At 45.5% G+C, this 20,515-nt stretch overlaps 1 protein-coding gene across 5 annotated transcripts in view; it reads right to left on the bottom strand.

The window, feature by feature from the left end:
• The window catches only part of LOC135411183 (uncharacterized), a 58,603-nt gene extending 39,043 nt beyond the window's left edge, over nucleotides 1-19,560 (bottom strand). For 2 of the 5 annotated variants that reach the window (XM_064648443.1, XM_064648445.1), the window contains exons 1-2: nucleotides 18,921-19,560; nucleotides 895-970 (exon numbers count right to left, since the gene is read on the bottom strand). In XM_064648443.1, coding sequence (XP_064504513.1) covers nucleotides 895-970; nucleotides 18,921-19,097 — 253 coding nt within the window. In that variant the 5' untranslated portion in view covers nucleotides 19,098-19,560. Of the gene's footprint in view, nucleotides 1-894; nucleotides 971-6,213; nucleotides 6,316-18,920 lie in introns of those variants that run through there. The other 3 variants (XM_064648442.1, XM_064648441.1, XM_064648444.1) reach the window with 3 other exon arrangements.
• Nucleotides 19,561-20,515: the final 955 nt, after the last annotated feature.

Raw genomic sequence — 20,515 nt, 5'->3', positions numbered from 1 at the left:
CTAGCTAAAAACATTCAGTTCTAGTGACCAGTTCTCAGGGCAGAAGAGGCAAGTAAGTTACGTTACTGTTAAGTGTCACCTTTGTGGCCGAAATAAGAGAGATCTGGTTTCTGGAGATACAAGTCCTCTATTACAAGACTTGTCACACAAGAGAGCCTGCCTTCAGCCATAAACTGGGCACACTTTACCTCTTCTGCTGAGCTCTTTCTATGTTAAGCACACGGAGCAGGGATTTGAATTTGATTTGACATGAGTCAGGAATTTAACTTCTTCTGCCTTTGCATAAGAATCCACTTGAAGGTGGGCACAGGGCATGCAAAAATGGCAGAGACTTAGTACAGCTCAAGAGATGCGTTTATTACAGATTTCACCTGCAGCTCTAAGCTACTTCATACCTAGTCCAGAAACAATATCAGAGCCCCTGTCTCTTCTCTATCAAACACCCTTAGCTAGTTGCAAGAATAGGGCTGCCCAATACCAACAGTACAGGAGGAACGGAGAGAGCTCATCAGATAAGGAGTGGAGGGGAATCAGGAACATGAAGGTCAAAATGGCAAGGATGAGGAAACCAAGAACAAAGATAATACAGGTGCAAAAGCACCTGTATAAATTTTTAGTCCCAGCTCTGCTGCTGGCACAATTGTGGACCATGTCTGCAACACTGAGACCTTAACACATGGTTAACAATGTCTATCTGGTAATAAAAATGTGACTGCAGCATCTGGTAACACTAGCTTCTCCTTGTGAGGTCTCAAAGGCTCCAAGGTGACTTAATTAAAGCATCTGGTTGTGGTACACTGGGGACTGAGAAGGAGGCACTTGCAAAAGCACAAGTGAAAAGCAAAATGGACTTCAGCTGTGGTATCCCAGGATCCTCCTATCTCATCCCTTTACCTCTGTCGATCTGAGCAAGTTCCTGGTTCTCTCCCTCAGAGTCATCGCTGTCCTCATCACTTGGGGGATAGGAGATCTAGGGGACAAGGAGAAAGAAAAGGCTTCATTGTGAACACTGAATGTTGCCCTGCTGCTGCCCAAGCCACTTCCCCCACCCTCCCACTCTCATATCCTGCAGGCATCCATACCACCTCACCACACACACCCAGCCATAGCACCTCCCTGTATACACATCCTCATCTCCCAACCTCAAACTCCCATTGTATCCTCTTATTTGCAGCAACACAAAACACGCAACCTGCCGCTATTTCTACCTTAATGCACCACCAACTCTTTCCCAAGCACAACGAACATATCCTGCCCTTTGGTTCCCAGACACGAAGCTTGTAACCATCATGGCTTACCACATCCACATCACGTGGATAACTGAATCTCCAAAATCTCCACTTCCGAAATAAAGACACATCCTGTCAACAGCACTATCATCTTGCATGGCACCCACAAATGAAAGTGGCACGTTAACTTTAGCCATCCTGTGTATGTACCAACACTTCCCCCTTGAAGGTTCACACACCAGCCACCACTGAACAGACTCATCTTGCTTTCCTACAAGACAACCCTGAAGAATGTAACAGAAATAACAGTATTTCACAGAAATGCAAACAATACCATAATGCTGTCCCCTCCAGGACAGAATCTGACAGTACCGCTGAACATCCTTGAATGATCCAAGAGTACTGAAAATTCACGTATTTTGTCTATCAAGACTTTTCAGGAACATTTGCTCTCAATCAGCCAGTGGACTTCAAACCACTTGCTGTATATACAGATACCCACTTACTCACTCAAACTATGTTCTAACACTGAACAAACTTGGTAGTTGCCTCTTGAGAGGCTTGAGAGATCTGAAACCAAGCTTTTGTAAGTCAGACAGACTGCACTGCTACCGAGTTTCTTAAGCAGAGGAAATCCTTACCTACCTTGTACCCAAAGTGACTTTTGTTTGGCTGCATAGAGCATACCTGGAAGTTATTAGATCTAACCTCTGAGCTACACAGCTTAGTTTGTGTCTGGCAACGGCCAAATCAAAATAAGTCAAAGGAAAATGCAATACTTAAAGAAGCCTTTATAAGAAACAGTTCTGGAATAACATCATCACTACAAGATGAACTTCACTATTCCTTACACCTTTTTATTCAGAATAACAACAAACATTGCCATCATTCTTAGCTGTCTCACAAGCTACAGAATTCAGTGGCAACAGGTTCATGCTGTGTTTTTATTTTAAGTGTGTTTGATGTGCTGTGCTTGACTTTTAAAGAAGATGAGGCAGCATGCAACCATTACACTGATAAAGACCCATTTCAACTCCACCACCCTAGGGAAACATCCTTTGAGTGTTTCAGCCTCCCAGAGGCCCAAAAGAGTAACTAGGTGCCTATGAAAGACACATACAGCAGGTGCAGAGAAACAATAATAATGGAAAAATTCTGGTTGATACTGAATTTGACAGCTATTAAGCCAACACACCTATTTTTGTGATCATCCTCCAGGGTTGTGTTTGCAGGTTTTGTTCCCCCCCAAAAAAATATTGACACTTTTCTTCTCCTCCTTTTTTAAAATCACCTTTTGCCCTTCTATATTTACAACGCTCTTCAAGAAATCAAAATTATATTTTCCTTTCTTGATAGTCTTTAAACTACTTTCTCAACTGTCAAATGATGAATCGGGCAAGTGGCACAGTTTTATCCCCACTGCCTATATTCTTGAAATAAATGCAGGGGGTTGTTTTTCCCACCACAACTACAATTTTCTTGTACGTATTCACACACGCATCATTTAATAAAGGCAGCTGGCACTGAGGAACACTGCCAAATACAGAGAGACTTCTAGTTGTCCCCAGAGCAGGTATAATACCTTGTTTGTACCATAGCAGTTCACAGAGGGGACAGCTGACACTGAGGTGCCATTGTGCAAGCTGCTGTACAGACAGACAGAGGTCCTGTCTCTGTTACAAAAGCTAAGGCTCCCATTCTAACCCTAGAGGTACTGACCTTAGTCTGTGGCTCATTCCCACATAAAAACCTTTCATTTGGACACAGCAAGGTTTTCAGTGAGGTTTAGCGGCTCTGCATGGGAAATTTATCAACTTCTGTTTTTGTAGTACATAAATGTCAATGTATGGCATGGTGCTGCTTCCAAAAAAGAGGCAATGACATCTAGCACATGCAGGTCAAACAGCTACTGCACAATGCCACTGGCTCGAGATGCTTAAAATAGGAGTTAGATGAGTCAATAACTGACATTTTGAAAAATGAAGGAGAATAAAAGAAAACCTTCAATTCACATATTTGAATGTTTACAAGCCATGGCACAAAACAATCCTGAAAACAAAGGACAGGGGCTCATCCACCCTTCCGTCTTTCTTCAGGAAATGCATCAAAGAGCACTCTCCTGTTGATGAGAATCTGTCTTACACCTGGGTCCTTCAGCTCCAGCACCTGACATGCCTTCTGTCAGGCTAAGGACTCATTCTGTGCTAGATGAAAATGTGAACAAACTTCCCCATGAATTTGACTTTACATACATGTCCAGTAAGGAAAGATGAGTTTGTAAAATAAACAGATGGCATTTAAGGAAAACTGAGTGCAAAGCTTATACCTTTGAGGGAGTTTCAATACGAAAGACACTAGCAGATATAAGAAAAAACTTGAGACAAAATCTGTCTCACCACACTGCTGCTTGTCAACTGAGTAATGGTAACTAGCTGCAGCTGGAATTGACCACCTCCTAAAGGGTCTCATGACCATTAAAGTCTAAAGCCCTGAAATGCAACAAACAATAAAAAAGCCCAACCCTGTTAAAGTGCAGTTCCTCTTTGCTTTGCTTACAGAAGAGAAACTAAGCTGTTATCATACAATCAAAAGTAATGACATTAAGAATCATCTGTGAGCTTACAAAGGAGAAGGAAGCTCACTTCTAAGACAAAATATAACTCTCACCACAGGCTTCACCTAAAGGCTGCATTATCCTAAAAACCTGTAACACTAACAGTATGGTTTGGTGCAGTGGAGGGAGATAATACAAAGATACAACTGACCACAGGCAACCCCTTGTTTCCAGCTTGAATCAAGAATGCACACAGTCTGGAGGGCATAATTCCCAATTTCCCTCTAGGAGGGAAAGAGGGAAAGAGTTTACCTCCAGGGGGGTGGTTTCCTCAGCAGAGGCAAATGCTACCAGTGCTGCCACATAAAAGGCTGTTTGTGATATAGGCTCATTCAGTAGCGGCTGACCACTCCAGGGAATCTTTGCAACTAAGTAGAGACCCTTCCAAGAGGCCTGGAAAGAGACTTTGCTGAAATTGGTCTCACACAAAATTGGTCTCTCTCACAAAACCAGAAAGGGATGATGAGCTCACCAATGATTACTGACACCTCTGCTATGGGGAACTGATTTCCATTTCTTCAGATTTCAGATTCTCCCTGCCACAGCTGCTACAGACATGGGCAACCTGCAGCACAGAGCTCTCTGTTGGCTCTTCTCCACCTCCCCTACTTGGCTTTAGCAAAAACGCCTTACTGAATCTCCCCGGCGTTACTTTTCCAGGACAACAACTGGTGCAGTTGCCATGGGACACTGCCTGATCTTGAATGAGGGAGGTGCCATCCTCCCAGTTATAAGAAACTCTGAATTAGAGAGAGTTGGAAAACAAGGGAGATGATGAGACACCAAAAGGCAGTTTTGAGCCATGGAACAACATGAAGAAGGAAGGAATGAGTCAAACAGACCTTCAAATTAACATGTAACTCCTTTCCCAAGAGCTCTTTTAATTTTATTTGAGAGGTATTCAGCATTACAGGGAAAATTTATGCTAGTAGAACAGACTTGTTCTCTCCTCAAGAAAAGTAGCAGAATCAAACATCCACAAGTGAGATATGACTGTCCAGACTAGTTCTGGGGTTTACAGCTGGGGTCCTTCAACAGCTAAATTTCTAGCCAGAGCAGTCCTGGTTTGGAAAAGCTTTTCTAAAGTCTTTTTCCCCCACACATTGTTATTATTTTCCTTTTTAATTTTCATAATAGGTCTGCCTTCAAACTCCTTTCCCCATTTCCTTGCAAATGGCTACAATTCAAACCCAGGGTTCATAACCCTTGAACACGGTCCTGCTTGACAGAGCAGCTGTCTGGGTCAGTGAAAGCAGGAATGGGCCAGTGGGACACAACACTCCTCGAGGCCGTTATTTTCTAGGCCAGTCCCATGCCAAAGACAGCAAAATCCCCATTGTTGTAGGAATGCTGCACATTTAGTGAGACATATCATCTTCTTCATGGCCCTGAAGTCTACTTAACTTCATAGATTTGAGAGAAGCAAAGAATCACTCCAGGCAACCAAATCTGCAATTTTGTTCAGTGCTTAGTGTACACAGACACAGGCAAACATGGTGACTGGCAACACTCAGGGTGCAAGTGGTGGGAGTCATTAATTCAAGAACATGGAAATTGAGCTTCTCCTCTGAGAAACAATGACTGAACTTGATTTCCAGAAGCACAGGTTTAAGATGGGTTACCTGGATCTTGAGAGGAAAGCACTAGGCTTACACAGAATAGTGAGGACATGAGTGGTGCATGGGTGTGAGGAGGCACATGCATGGTGCTCTTACTGTTAAGTCCTCTCTCTCATCCATCTGTAATTTCACAAACACGTACATATGTGTGTTTTGACTTTACTATTTACATGGTGAGATTACATTTATCTACTGTCTACAGCTTCTGAAAAGAATTTACACCTCTGGCCAAACCTGACTAGAACTACAACAAAGATAGGGCACTGCCCTAGTCTTGGGGATCCTCATCTGCAAGTGCAGTAAATTGGAGGACTCTTTGCAGGGACAAGTACAGTGGGGCTGACTTCAGCTCTGGGAAGGGGTACAAAGTCTGGTCAAAACATGGTTCAGGCCAAACCCACAGAACACAGCTGACTCTCTGCACTCTCTCATCTGCCCCACATCAGCTCTCTTTGCAGCAGTCAGAGTGTGCATTAAACCTCTTTTTCTAAATCTTCATTGGCTTTTCCCAGGGCTAAGCTGATATAATTTTGCAAGGGAAGACTAAAGATAAAAGCACCAGGGAGTTTTGCAAAATAAAAACAAACAAACAAAAACAAAACAAACAAACAAAAACAAACAAAAAAAAAAAAAAAAAAAACAAAAAAAAAACCAAACAAAAAAAAAGCAAGTCCCGATGCTTCACCATCAATCCAGAAAAGTATAGTATACAGTCTCAGTGAGCCTATGGTGCATGAGCACATGGACTCACCATAAACAGCAGACATCCGATGTTCCCCAAACACAGGAAAGTGAATGCACCTGATGCCTACAATTCAGACTCCTATCCATCCTGGGTCTGTTTTCAAACACTCCAGGCAGATACTGTTACAAGAGTAAAACAAAGGTCACTCTTTTAAATTCCACTCAAGATGGAGAGAAGTACTTGCAAAGAGACTAGAACAGACTCAGTTCTACCAATGGTATAGGCACCCACACACTCCTCCCATCAGCCATCATACTTGGATGACAACCGAAGACATAAAAGGAATGCTGTCAAATAAAAAAAATCAGTCTTTAAAAGGCCTTCCAAGCAGAACACACCCAGACTCTCATCCTGAGCACTAAAAATACTACAGACGTGAGAGAACCCCATTCAGTTTATTTATCTTCAAAGACATTATGAGAACAAGAATCTCTCTGATCAAACATAGCTGCAGTCATGTTCCGGGCCATGATTTCACAGGTTATAAATTTCATGTGTTAAAATTACAGATAGACCAAAGTCTATCAGCCTGCACTCAAAAGGTGGATGGGGGCTGGTAACAAAGGTGTTACCACAGTAGAGTCTTTAACCCTTCCATTTCCTCCTTGACTTCCCAGACCACTATGTCACAAAAGAACAGCACTTCTGCAGTACAGAAGCCTGGGGAATGGTGCAGCTCCATGCTGTGATATGTATCATTCTCTCTGGCAGCAAGAACTTTTACAAAATTCTCAAACTATGCCTATGTTGTTAGCTTAAGAGGTTGGTTTATAGCTCTTACTGTAGTGACAGAAACCATACACTCCTCCAACTCCACCTCTACCTGCAAGTAAAGCTCACCACTTTCCAGTAGGTCTCCCACAAGTCTCCTACCTTCCTCCCACCACTCAGCTTCTACTCAGTACAAATACCCAGCACAGGCTGGCCTGAGCTGGCAGTCACCTGCAAGAGTGGCTAATTTATACCCAAGTTTCAAGGATTCTCATGAAGACTAGCATTCACCTGTAAGACCTTCTCATCCTATGTGGGGATATAGCATATTTTAGAAGAGAATTAACAAAGAAAAAGGTGGCAAAGTGTTGGGGAGCACCCATCAGAAAGAAGCAGCAACGCACAAAACGGGGTGCAAAGAGATCTCTTTGCAAAGGAGGTCAACTCCCCTGACAGCTCACAGCTTGGAGCCCTGGCATCCCCCTGGCTTGAACTCAGCAGGAGCAGCGTTATTCTGACGCCACAAAGCACAGCAGTCCAGAAAGACAAAAGGAGCCTGAAGAATTAAAGACCTTCATTACAGGGCCTCATCCACCCTGCATTAAAATACAGTGACTTAGATCCATCTGTAATTTACAGCCCAATTGCTGCCGAAACTCAGCTCCAAACACTCAGATTAAAAGCAGGACTATTTATCACAGGCTGACAACCCTTTCAGACATAAGAGGAAGACAGTAAAGGGACACCTAGAATTGGAGAGGCACCTATAATAGTTAATCTTATCTGTAATGCATTTACTGAGAGAAGGGAGGATGGGAGATGGCTGCTGACACCAATGCCAACCATTGCTGCCTTGCCACAGGGATTTAAACACACCCCTCCCAACTCATACCCCAGCCCCACTGGCATAGCTCAGTTATTACACTGCTGTGATGAGAAAAGGTCTCTTTGCACAGGCCAGCTTCTCTGACAGTTTACAACAACTCCTCAGCATTCCACAAGTCCCCTCAACCAGGGAAGTATGGCTGACAGCAGCTGGCATAAACAACACATCTGGTAACAGTTTTTCCATTCCCTATTCAAAAGGCCCAGAGAGGGCAGCTGCCTTTGCCCTGAGATACTTCCTTAGCTTAGGAGAAGCTGCTTGTGTTGGGAGACCTCACTCGACACTCACCTCTGCTCAGCCATAAAGAACTACATTAGCCAGATTTGCAAACACAAGAAACAATGCCTTACAGTCAGGCTGGAAAATGCATTTGGAGCACATGAAACATTTCAGGCTTCTCCTCAAAATCCCACATTAACCCCTTTGAGTGCAAGCAGCATTTGGATTTACACCAAACTTCTGTTTTATCGGGGAGCAAGCCAGTAATATAGGATAATCCTTTCAGATCAGATCTTTGATCCAGCTGGTCAGGCAACTTTAAAGTAAGGGTTAGGGGCATGCAAAAACTTGCAATGGCTCTCGCTGCACCAGAGCCTTTCCTGGTAAGCAGTGTGATTCCAAGCAGTTCCTAGTTGGGAAAATCTGACAAAGGGGTTGTCATATCATCTGAACGTGGAGGGATGGGCTAGAGATTGGTGGTACAAAGACAGAATTTGAACATTTACTCTCTTCTCCAATACATATGTTTACTCTCTAGCAATATATGACATAGAAAGTACAAAATTAAATTAGTGAGGCAGGTCCTAAACAAACAACACGTGATCCTTCAGCAATGTGTAGTTAAGATGTAAAGCATTCTGCCACAGAATGTTCTGGATGCGAAGACCCTACAAAGATTTGGTGGGGTAAAATGAATAGGTTTAGGTAAAAGAAGTCTACTGGGCTACTAATGCACAGACAGCAGTTCTGTCTCAAGAAGAACTCAAGATTAAAATATGTGATGTTCTTGGTCTCCTGTAGGTGCCTGCCTCCAGTGCCTGCAGGATACTGGGGCAAACTGTACGTCTAACACAGGATGGGTGCTCCTAAGCCCCATTCATGGAAGCGGGATACAGAGCACATGCACTTACTTGCAATGTCACAACATAAGGGGATGCACAGGACAAACTCGGTGTTCTTCCAGATCCGGTGTTCCTCCAGATCCAACTCACCTCCCTCAACACAGAATGCTACTGAGGCAGTGTCCAAGCACCACATAATAAAGCGGCACTCCCACGTACCATTTCAGCAGTGAGATGGGAAAAGTTGCACTGCACTGTTGCCCTCTGCAAAATACCACTGAGAGGTTTCCCAAGAATGACTTGTTCTGTCCAAGTCAGAAAAAAGGGTTTTCTGAGAACAAAACCATATACAGGGAAGCTGCTGATTTTTCAAGTCTCTAAATTATTTCCCTTCATATGCTCCACACCAAATACCACTGTTCTCTCCCATTAATTAGCCATTGGCTGAAGAACTTTTATTTCTTTGGAATAACCAACTCTTAGGAATAAAGAAAAAATTATAAAGGAAGAAAGAAACACACATACAAAAACAATCTGGCTGCAGACAACTGTCTGGAACAGCCTCTTGGCTTTGTGTATAATAACTGGGTGACAGGATATGGAAGGATTATTTTATATTTTTCCAGCTTACATCCAGACACACTCTCAGCAAACTGGAGAACATAGCTGCATGCCTGGCACCTTTCCTCAAGATGGGAAATTCCCTGTTCAACCAAAGGAAATTTTATTCTCATCTTATGCCCATATAGAGCTTGGCAGATTGTGGGTTCTCATGCCAAGAAGTAAGGACATCATCAGTTAAATAAAAAACAGCATACATCATGGAAACAATGTGACCCATGAGGAAGGAGTAAAATGAGACAGATTTCTGAACAAAGTAAATGTGAGGGGACAGGATCTTTATGCTATCAGAAACTTGAATTGTGTCATCTCCTTGAAATCTGTGGCTCAAAACCAGGTTTGTATCCCAGACAAATCAATTAATCAGCTGCCCAAAGTCAATCAATAGTTTGGTCCCTAGAAATATCAGAAACCAAGGTTCACCTATTCTCATTGTGAATATTTATGAATATTGAAGTACTTGTGAATTCTTAATCCAGGCATCTCTCATCCTTTTATACATCTGTCTTGCAGTCAGGCAAAAAACCTCAGGTGAACCCATCCATGAAATGGGAAATATGACTGATAAAAACCTCCTCAGGACACCTAAGCTCTCCTCAGGCACTGATTTCCTTTTTTAATCCCTCAGGAGATGTTTCAAGCCCTGAGCTCTTAGGTTTTCTCATATGGGCTGATGCCAGAACAAGGGTTGGGAGGCAACTCCAGGCAAGCTGCAAAGGGCATTTCTCAGATGTGTTTGCTGGATACAACGACCAACTAACCCAGTCATGACATTAGAGAAGGCAACCCATAGCCTCAAGTGTCTACCATGCCTAGGAGACATCTCCCCAGGTTTCACCACAACTCGTCCCTGACAAAACTCATCTAAAAGGCACATGCCCATGGGGCACAGGCATTGATTTGTTCCCAGCACAACAACTCAAGCCTTGGCAAGCTGAAGTGCCTCTGCAGCAGGACTGAGCCTGGATGCTGAGCTGCCTGGCTAAGAGTGCTGGGGGAGGAGAGGGCTGGAAACAAAGACTGGTCCATAACAGCTGCTTGCAAAGTTGATATTCACTCACAGAACCTTCTTTGGGCTCTTAGCTCCTGCCACCCCAGATGACATTCTGCCATGCCAACACTAGAAACAACTAGAAAGAATTAGGATCTGGATAACTGCACATACAGCTGTGTGGCAGCTTCAGTGCAAATCTTCCATTCAAGATACTTTCTCACATCCAAGTCCAACAGGAAGTTTCTATAAGCATTCACAGTGTTTCACCCTCCATGAAGCCATCAAGGCTGGACTAGAGAGGCAGCCATGAGAGCTCTTCATATGATGTACCCTCACAAGGGTACTCTGTCATGGCACTCCCATTCTGCTAGGGCTGTCTCAATGGGAGAAGAGCAGAAGTTCACCTAGCTAAGCATTTAGTGAGCTGCAGTGATTACAGAGGGGGCAGGGGGGAAAGAAAAGGACTGCTCACCATGTAAGATCTGTTCCCTCTGCCACAACCAGCTCCCAAGATGCCCCATCTTCAAAATGCCTGTCCTTCAACAACAGTTCAATATGATATAGAGTGAGGTACATATGGAGGCCAGGTCAACATCCAAATAGACCGATCCATACCACAGAGGAGGTTATAATGGGCATAAAAAGCAAGAACAAGGTAGCAAGAGGGGAGATGAGCCTAGAGGTACCCTGAGCTGTCCACCCTCAAGGAGTGACCACACTAGTTCAGAAGAAACCTTCTTTGAACTGTGCTCCACCAGCGTGGAGCTGTATCCTCACAGCTGTATCCTCACAGCTTGGGCTGTGCTCAGACTGGCATGGAGACAGCTCTGCATAGGTCACATCGGGCCATATGTCCTTTACATTGACTTTTAGGCCTGGGTCACAGCAGAGTTCGTGCTGCACAGGGAAAGCTTTCAGTGCAGATAAAGGTCACAACTAATTGGCTTTCTTCTAAATCCTTGCCTGGGTGTTCATGCTGAGTAGTTGTGGGTGGTGCTGGTGCCTATTCAAAAACAGCTTAGCTGGCTGACTGCTGGTCAATGGTGGCAAGAGGACAAACAGGCTCTGCCCACAGCCACGTACAGCAGTTACTGCAGCAGAAAACAGCCCCGAGTGCACACATACCTGTGATGCTGGTTGCTAGGATGAGTTGGGTCACCCGGCAACCTGAATCCCACTGAACAGGAGAACAGGGGTTACAGATAAAGGCATGTGGGTAGGAGGGGTTGGTGCTGCCTACAATGTGGGTGGGAGTGTATTTCCCACTGAAAAGGGAATACAGTCCTTGGTTCTCGTACTGAGACATCCCAACAACACTTCTGTGACCCCAGGCATGCTCCAGGAACAGCCAAGGAAGCTGGTCAAACGGGCACATTACAGCAGAGTGGTGCCATCCACCACTCCACAGAGGTGTCCTAAGCATGTGCAAACCTTGGTTTTCAATTTAAAAAGAGGTGAACCCACTTTTTTGCAAAAGCCATAATTAAAATAAATCATGACCTGTTTCTGCTTTCTACTTTCACCTCAAATATAAGCTAGTTTCCTGCTAAGGAAAACATTTAGCATCCCAAACAGTACAACAAATTCAGGACTTGTAGGCCAGTGCATGACAGCAGAAAATTAAGAACTGCACTATCCATCAGAGCAAAATAGATTAATCTGTTTTTACTGAAATACCAAAGTCAAAAAGTACAGCATAGTACAGCATTTTCAGAACTCAATTTTTCATTCAAATTAAAAATCAAGAATTGGGAAATACAAGTTCTTTATGACACTGGTAGGTGGGCTTTTTTTTTTTTAATCTAGTCCATATTTTCTTATCAGTCATAAAGGCAATCTAAGAGGATGTCTCAATGAACTTCCCCAATGTCAATGAGTGCCCCATCATGCTGTATTTGCAATATCTGCAATTTGTCTGAATACCACTCTCTGGAATTAAGTCACTACAGGAGATTATCAATGCTGGATGTCTACATGGGAAAGATGACAACCCTTGAAGATTCAGATCTTCGAAGCCAAGTAGAAAGAATTGCAAACCTCTTATTTTACAATGCCTCAGGCGGAAGTTTCAAAAACTTGAGGCTTAAAGTAGCTGAGACTGCCTGTTCTATTCTTTGCCTTGGCTAAGTATCTATCACAGCATTTCTGACCCATTAATGTATTTTTAGTCCAAATTATCACAAGCCTAACTTTAGGCATATTCATTTTCAAGCCTAACATTAGGCATATTCTATGAATATGTGACAATAGTCACAACTGTACTCACACACATTCATGCAGGTGCTTGTGCCTTTCCTGAGTGAGATTAAGACAAACCAGAAACATCTAATGATACCAGCTGTTAATAAGAAGAAAAGGCAAAGTTTCAATGTAAAACAGAGTCCTCCAGCCCTAAAGGAATGAACCTGTTTAGTGGGATCTGCTGAAAAACCCACGAAGGAGAAAAAACCTGCATACATCACAGCAGATAGACAAAGCTATGTTTTCACTGTGCTAAGCTGTCTTCAGCCAGCCTGAAGACTTGTGACACATGACAAGCAGTCAGCGCAAAGAAAGACAGAAATTAGTCTGTCCTCATTCATACTAGGCATGAGCCCCTACACAGATCTTTGAAAGCACACCCACTGTGCATCAGTAACAATGCTACTCCACTCTTTTTTGGTCTAAGGAGTTAAAAAATAACACTCCTGGCTCTGCAGAATAACTAGCTACTACTGGAACAGTGACTCAGGAGTCACTCCCTGAAAGTTTGAGGTTCACTTTGCAGAGCCAACTGAAGCAACCCCCTTCCTATAGGAAGGATCAGAACGATTCCCAGTTGCCCCCTCAGTTGCTCAGACAGACCGCAGTCTCATAGCTGATTCTGGATACAGATGCCAGGAGAAAATAAACTGACGTGACTTGCGGGTCCCCAGCACTTTGCATGCACACACAAACTGCAAGGGTATATGAGCAGAGCTTTGTTAGTGCCTAGTCCACAATTCTCTTGGCTAAGTGTAAGGCTAAAATTACCTAGCAGAGAAATGTAGTTCTCTGACATCAGAACACTCATCAGAACAATATGACTTCATCAACATTAAGGAAGCGACAAACATGCCTGAATTATCTCTGACCAGGATGAAAATAAATACACCAAGTAATTTAACAACTTTTGTGGATTAGAAAATCAATTATATCACCTCCAAAGTTGTTCATGTCAACAGCAAAGTTGGAATGAAATTGCCACCTTTAAAGTGCTCAGTTTTCTTCAGCAGCATGTTCCAGCCAGTTAATTTTTTAACACACCACAATCCAACTGTTTCATTCTGATAACACCTAGGGCCACTAATTAAGGGCTTAGTTTGACTGGCAATGCACAGACTTGTTCCAGCCAGATGCTCCCTGCCCCAAGGAGCTTGCTTGCAAGCAAAACTCAGAAAACAGACACCCACACTTTAGCCACTACATAAATATGCAAGGCCACAAGAGTTAAAGAGAAATTTGGAAGAAACATTTGTGTGAGAAACCCCTACCCTAAGTTATGGGGATGAACAAGGCATTTGATTTGCAGAAGGCTCACAGAGCTGGTTAAAGAATACTTCTTCTAAAGGCTCAGTATCAGTACTCCACGACATAAACCCAAATGCAAGCCCAAGATATGCATTTTAAAAGCTCCTTGATCAATCTGACTTATAGTTCAGAAAGGGCTTCTCGGGGCTACCAGTCCAAAACTATGCAAAAAAATAATAAAAAAAAAATGTACTAGGCTGTGATACTGGACAACCAACATAAAAACTCAGGCCTTGAGTCACCCGCCCCTCTCACTTTTCTTGTTTGAAGCATTTCACTACAGTGTGGGACAATTTCCTGTTCTTACTCTTCTCTCCTGTCCCACGAAGTCTGCTCTGGAACAGACCTAGTTGCTAGCTTTTATCAAAGATGATCCCTAACCTGTAAAGTCAGACCTGCTTTTGGCTCTCAATATCTAACAGTCAGTCAAAAACTGGAGAGTTCTGAATCTGGCCTAATCTCTAGCAAATAACACCAGACCATTGAGGCACCAGGCAATTCACCATCTCCTTTCTTGGATTTGGCCACAGAAGCTGAAGGTTGAAGAGCTGAAGCTGTTAAGTCAACAGACTGGACGATGAAGTACAACAGCTCAGGAGTGGACACACTGTCCCTGCTACAGGGACAGAAGCGTCCAGTGGGAAGATACCTAGGAAAACTTGACATCTGCAAGTCCATGGGCTCTGACGGGATGCATTCAAAAGTGTTGAGAAAGTTGGCAGACACCACAACTAGGCCTCTCACGATCATCTTTGAAAGGTCATGGAGATCAGGAGAGGTGCCTAAGGACTAGAAGAAAGAAAATATTACCCCAGTCTTCAAAAAAGGCAAGAACAGGACTCTGGGAACTACTGGCCAGTCAGCCTCACCTGAATTCCTGGAAAGGTTATGGAACAGATCATTCTGGAGGCCATGTCTATCCACATGGATGATAAGGTGGTGATCAGAAGTAGTCAGCATTAGTTCACTAAAAGTAAATCACGTCTGACAAACCTGGTTACCTTCTACAATGAAACAAGTACCTCGATGGATGAGGGGAGAGCAGTGGCTATTGTCTACACTGACTTCAGCAAGGCTTTCAACACTGTTTCTCACAGTATCCTCATAAGAAGTGTGGACTGGATGAGCGGACAGTGAGTTGGATTGAGAACTGGCTGAGGATTGTAATCAGTGGCACAGGGTCTAGTTGGAGGCTTGTCACTAGTAGTGCCCCCCAAGGTTCAATACTGGGTCCAGTTTAACTCATTCATCAATGACTTGGATGAAGAGGCAGAGATCTCCTCAGCAAGTTCAATGATGACAAAGCTGGGAGCAGTGGCCGATACCCCAGAGGGCTGTGCAGCCCTTCAGAAGGACCTTGACAGGTTGGAGAGATGGACAGAGAAGAGCTATCTGAAATTCAACAAGGGCAAATGCAGGGTCCTGCAACTGGGAGAAAATAACCCCCTGCACCAGTACAGACTGGGCACTGATCTGCTGGAAAGCAGCTCTGCAGAGGAGGGCCATGGGGTCCTGGTGGACAACAAGGTATCTGTGAGCCAGCAGTGTGCCCTGGAGCCAAGAAAGCCAATGAGATCCTGGGGTGCATCAGGAAGAGCATAGCCAGCAGGTCAAGGAAGGTGATCCTGCCCCTCTACTAAGCCCTAGTGAGGCCATATTTGGAGTGTTCCAGTGCTGGAGTGTACAGTTCTGGGCTCCTCAGTACAAGAGAGACATGGAGAAGGTCCAGTGGAGAGCAACAAAGATGATTAAGGGACTGGAGCATCTCTCTGATGAGGAAAGGCTGAACAGGCCCAGCTCCCTCAGTCTCGAGAAGAGACGATTAAGGGGGAACCTCATCAATGTGTATAAAACCTAAAGGGGGGGTGTCAAGAGGATGGAGCCGGGCTCTTCTTGGTGGTCCCAAGAAATAGGACAAGAGGCAACAGGCAGAAATGGATCCACAGGAAGTTTCACCTGAACATTAGGAAAAACTTTACTATGCAGGCGAGTACACATTCGAACAGGCTTTTCAGAGAGGTCGTAGAGTCTCCCTCACAGGAGATATTCAAGAACCATCTGGATCCAATACTGTGCAATGTGCTCTAGGATAACGCCGCTTGAGCAGGGAGGTTGGACCAGATGACCCACTGTGGTCCCTTCCAACCTTACCCATTCTGGAACTCTGTAAAGACAGCAAGGTTAGCAGTCTTCCAAGGCTGGGGGCTCAAATTTGAGCCCTAACTATCACACTTGACAGCCCAGCCACCCTTATCAGAAACTGCTGGCTGAGCACGTTACCCTAACAGCAGGCGAAACATCAGTCTGTCAATCCCTCGCTTCCCACCACGGTGACTTCTGGTGAAAGGGTAACAAAGGGACGCTAACTTCCTGAGCAACACCAGCACATCTCCTGAGTCAAAGTCCTCTGAGCAGCCATAGTTAACTGCCTAAAGACCAACTTTAGTAGGGAAAAAGAGAAGTCCATTACATCAACACCTAAAGCCTGCGTATTTCCTGGTTTCACTTACAGGATGCAATGGCATCCTCTCAGCTTCTCCAAGTGGGGAAAGACTGAGGCTTATCACAGCCACAGTAAACCAGTTTGGGACACAAGGTACAAAAATGGGCAGAAATGTCATCCTGAAAAGATTCCCAAAGCTTGGATGCCAATCCAAGGATGGTCAAACCTTCCAAACTTGTAAAAATTATTTGACAATTCACCCAAGGACAGTCTTCTGAAACCTTGCCTAATGGCAGTGCAGTTGTAAGCTAGGAGCACAACGGCAGCTTGCTTTCCCTTGAATTTGGGAACTTCCCACAAAGGTCAAAAAGTGCAAAAGCAAGCGGGTAATGAAGGAGGAGAGCAGCTAAGCACAATGGTTTTAAAGCTCAGAAAGCTCTAGATTTGGGTGGTGGATGCAGATCAATTCTTACTGTATCCAAACTTGATGCTCATTCTCTACTTACAGGACTAGAGATCTGATTCTGTGCTCACACCTAACTAAATTTTCACTAGGTTTCAGTGATAGCACACTGGACCTTTTAAGTAATGCATGTACCACACAAGCCAGAATACATACAGACCTGCACAGACACAGACCAGGGTTGACAAGGCAGAAGTCTGGTCTGTGCCTGGCAGCCCCACATCATCTGATGGCATTAGAGCAAGAGCGTACAGGACACTTGTCCTTGACACAGGGTCCATGCACAGTGCAGCCTCGGGGAGCTTCCACACTAGTCACCACCTGCGACACCTATCCTGGCTCCATACCTCCAAGGAGCTCTGGTCAAACACCTAAGACAGAGCACTGCACAGTCCATTAAGCAATTAGTATGCTGGTACAAGGCTCAACCAAGACCAGGCAGCTGCACATGGTCCCCAAAGGCCTACAAAACATATTTAAACCCAGAGTTTGCAAGGCTGGCTTTCTGCCCATGCACATGTGTACCAGTCATTGTACCACTCCCCACTGCAGGCTGCAAAGACACCTCTGATGGGCTATGAGTTAGCCTTGCAAGGAACAGTGCAAGCTTAACTTTCTCCACTAAACCTGTTAAAATGCAGACCACCTGTCTGAAGCACAAAACCTTGGCACTAATATGAACAAAATGGCTGCAGATACCCACTCCTGCACATTTTCCTGCATGCTCCCAAGCATCCTGAAGGCTGTATCTACCTCTGAGAGCTCCTTCCAAAGATTTTCACAGTTTCACAACCTGAGGCTCCAAGAGACAAACAACAAAGCTAAAGGAGGCAATCACAGTCACAAGGCCCAGAAACAGCGTTCAAAAAAATCCCCATTGCCTCTGCAAAGATACTTTGCACTGAATCAATCCACTACAACCTAAAGCATTGCCCTTATTTTACTTCCAAAAATAAAATCTAACTCTGCCTCCCCCAAGAACCACAGAATGTGCAATCCCCAGAGGAAGAAGTACAGCAAACTTTGATGAAACATCAGCACTGTTTCTAACCAAGTTGCCATCAGCCTGTCCAGAGTGACTGCGCAGAAGTGCAGCCACACGGCAATCTGCCTCTGTGTAACACATACAAAAGACTTCACCAGAGTCTGGTATACAGATCCCCAGCCCCCAGCTCAGGCAACAAGGGCTGCTACTTTTCCCAGATCCTTTCTTTAATTTGGGGCCAGGTGCTACACTTCCCGCAGTACTGGTGCCAATCCAGAGAAACTGCTGATTTCAGGAGGTATCCCTTGGTTCATAATTTTGACAAATCAGGATCTGGTATTTTTTCCTAACTCACTCATCATGGCTCCATTTTTATCCCATTGTATATGGCTCAAAAAATCCTGCTTGTGTTTGGCAGGAAGGGCTTACAGAGTCCCTATCCTGAATCCTCAGTTTTATTTTGAGCACTAAAAAAAGGACTTAAGAATAATCTGGAAAGACACGGGTCAATGCAATGAGCCAGTCTGAAAAAATTTCAGCTCAGATTCTGGCCTTAAGGACCAGAAGGGAGGGAAATGCAAATAACTAGCTGAAAGGCATTTTAGGTAAATCATGTTTGTACAGTACCTAGCACAGTGGGGTTCTAGCCTGGCAAGGGCTGGGAGACTAGAGATTGTACACATACAAAGGTAACTAGGCAAATGCCTATGTAGTTAAACATGAATCCCGTCAAAAATAAAAAATTCTAAAGAACAGAGAGATACATCTGTCTTTATACACCTTTGTGTATTATCTGAATTGTGCAGGCTAATTCTGAGTGCAAAGGAACACGACTTTAACTAAGAGGAATACGGCTTAGGCCAGTTCCTCCTGACCACACTGGCTGAGAGGAAACTGACCCAGCATAATAAACGGCACAAGTTTCCAGCTTCTCAAAGGCCCCGTTAGCAGTCACCTGAAGGGTTCAAAAAACAACCGAGACAAACCCGGCTGTTCTTACCTTTAGCTGGAAAGGTTGAATTTCGTTCAAACTCTGGTTCCTGAGCTTTTTGGTGAGGATCTTCAGCATGGTATAAATGCGAGGAGCCAAGAAAGGGTTAAGCACACACACACACACGCACGCATCTACATCTGCCGAGCCGCTGCTACGCTCGGAGGAGTTCCGCAGAGCTCGCATCCAGCACCCCAGGTACAGGCGGCGGGCGGGGGGGCCGGCTCCGGACAGCCGCTCCCAGCTGTGCCCCTTCCCTCTCCGGCACCGCACTCTGTCCTACAGCCCTGCGTGGTGGGAGGCACAGGGAATCCCTCTCCAAAGCCTAAAGAAAAAAATTAAACACCAAACTTCCTCTGCCTTCCACCCCCTCTCCAGCTACGCTTCAGAGAGGAGGGAGGTACCAGCTGGCAGCGTGCGGCAGGGGACAAGAGACGCGGGGCGCAGAGCGCTCACTGCGGGACGGCAGAGCCCCCCGGGCGAGGCGCCGGGCTCCGCTCATGGCAGCGCTCCCACCCGGCCAGTCCCGGGCGGGCACCGCATCCCATCCGCCCGGCTGCCGCCGCCGGGCGCCGCCACCCCGGGGTCCCTCCCGACCGCCGCGACGGGAAACTTGTAACAAACGGCGCGGCCGCCGCGGCGCACATTGGCCCGACGGGGCGGGACGGGGCGGGACGGGGCGGGGACTCCGCTTAAAGGGTCACCGGCCCTTCCCGGGCGGCGTTCCCTGGGTCCCCGACCTGGGCGGGCTTTGCCCTGGCTGTAGCAGACTGGTAGCTGCCTGTGCGCTACCGCATCCTGGCTCGTAGCCCGCCCGCGCCAGGAGGGTAACGGGATGCCGTGACCCGTCTGTCCTGTCCTGCGATTCAGAGCGTTCAGATCCATAGAGAGGGCTCGTGTGTCCCGTCTCGAGTCCCCGAGCCACCCCAGGAGCTTGCAAGCGGCCTGCAGCAGCAGGGAAGCACGCCACTGCCTTTCCTCACAGCCGAGGCAAGCTCGGGGCCAGGACAGCACCAGCTCCTGCTGCACCAGCTCGGACACAACCGAGGTGCTCCATTTCCATCCCAGTCCTCCAGCACCTCCCTGGCAAAGCAGGCAGGAGAGTTATCGGGGACCGACTGATAGGCTCCCAGCCGCTTCGAACCCACAGGAAGCTGCCGACACGTTTGCCAGCAGTAACAAAACAGGGCTTTCACCCACTGCCAACTCCATGCCAGTGATAAATTCCCCACGTCTAGGTGAAAGGTGCCTTTTTCCCATTGCCAGTCCTCTGGGGCCAGCAGAGCCTTTTATCCCAACCTTCCTCCTGGAACCGATTCGGAAGCGTTGTGGAGGTCTCTGCTTGTGTACAAATTCCAGAGGAGCACAGGCTGGTTAACGTATTGGTTCCCTGTTCGCAGCCAGCAGGCCTGTAACAAGATAAGGAAAGAGCACTCATAAAATGCTGACGGTGGAAAAGAAAGGGAACGTCTTCGCTGCAGGGGAAAGGGCCTCAGTTCAGCTCCAGTTAGCAATGTATATTTTCTTGAAGGATTACAACAGTCAGAGTTTGAGCCAGAAAATTATATTCAATTTTTAAGTTAGTGCCTTCTTAGAAGGAGTCT

Source organism: Pseudopipra pipra, chromosome 3, assembly GCF_036250125.1.
Source record: "Pseudopipra pipra isolate bDixPip1 chromosome 3, bDixPip1.hap1, whole genome shotgun sequence".
Classification (NCBI taxonomy): domain Eukaryota; kingdom Metazoa; phylum Chordata; class Aves; order Passeriformes; family Pipridae; genus Pseudopipra; species Pseudopipra pipra.
This window is presented reverse-complemented; position numbering and strand designations above follow the sequence as displayed.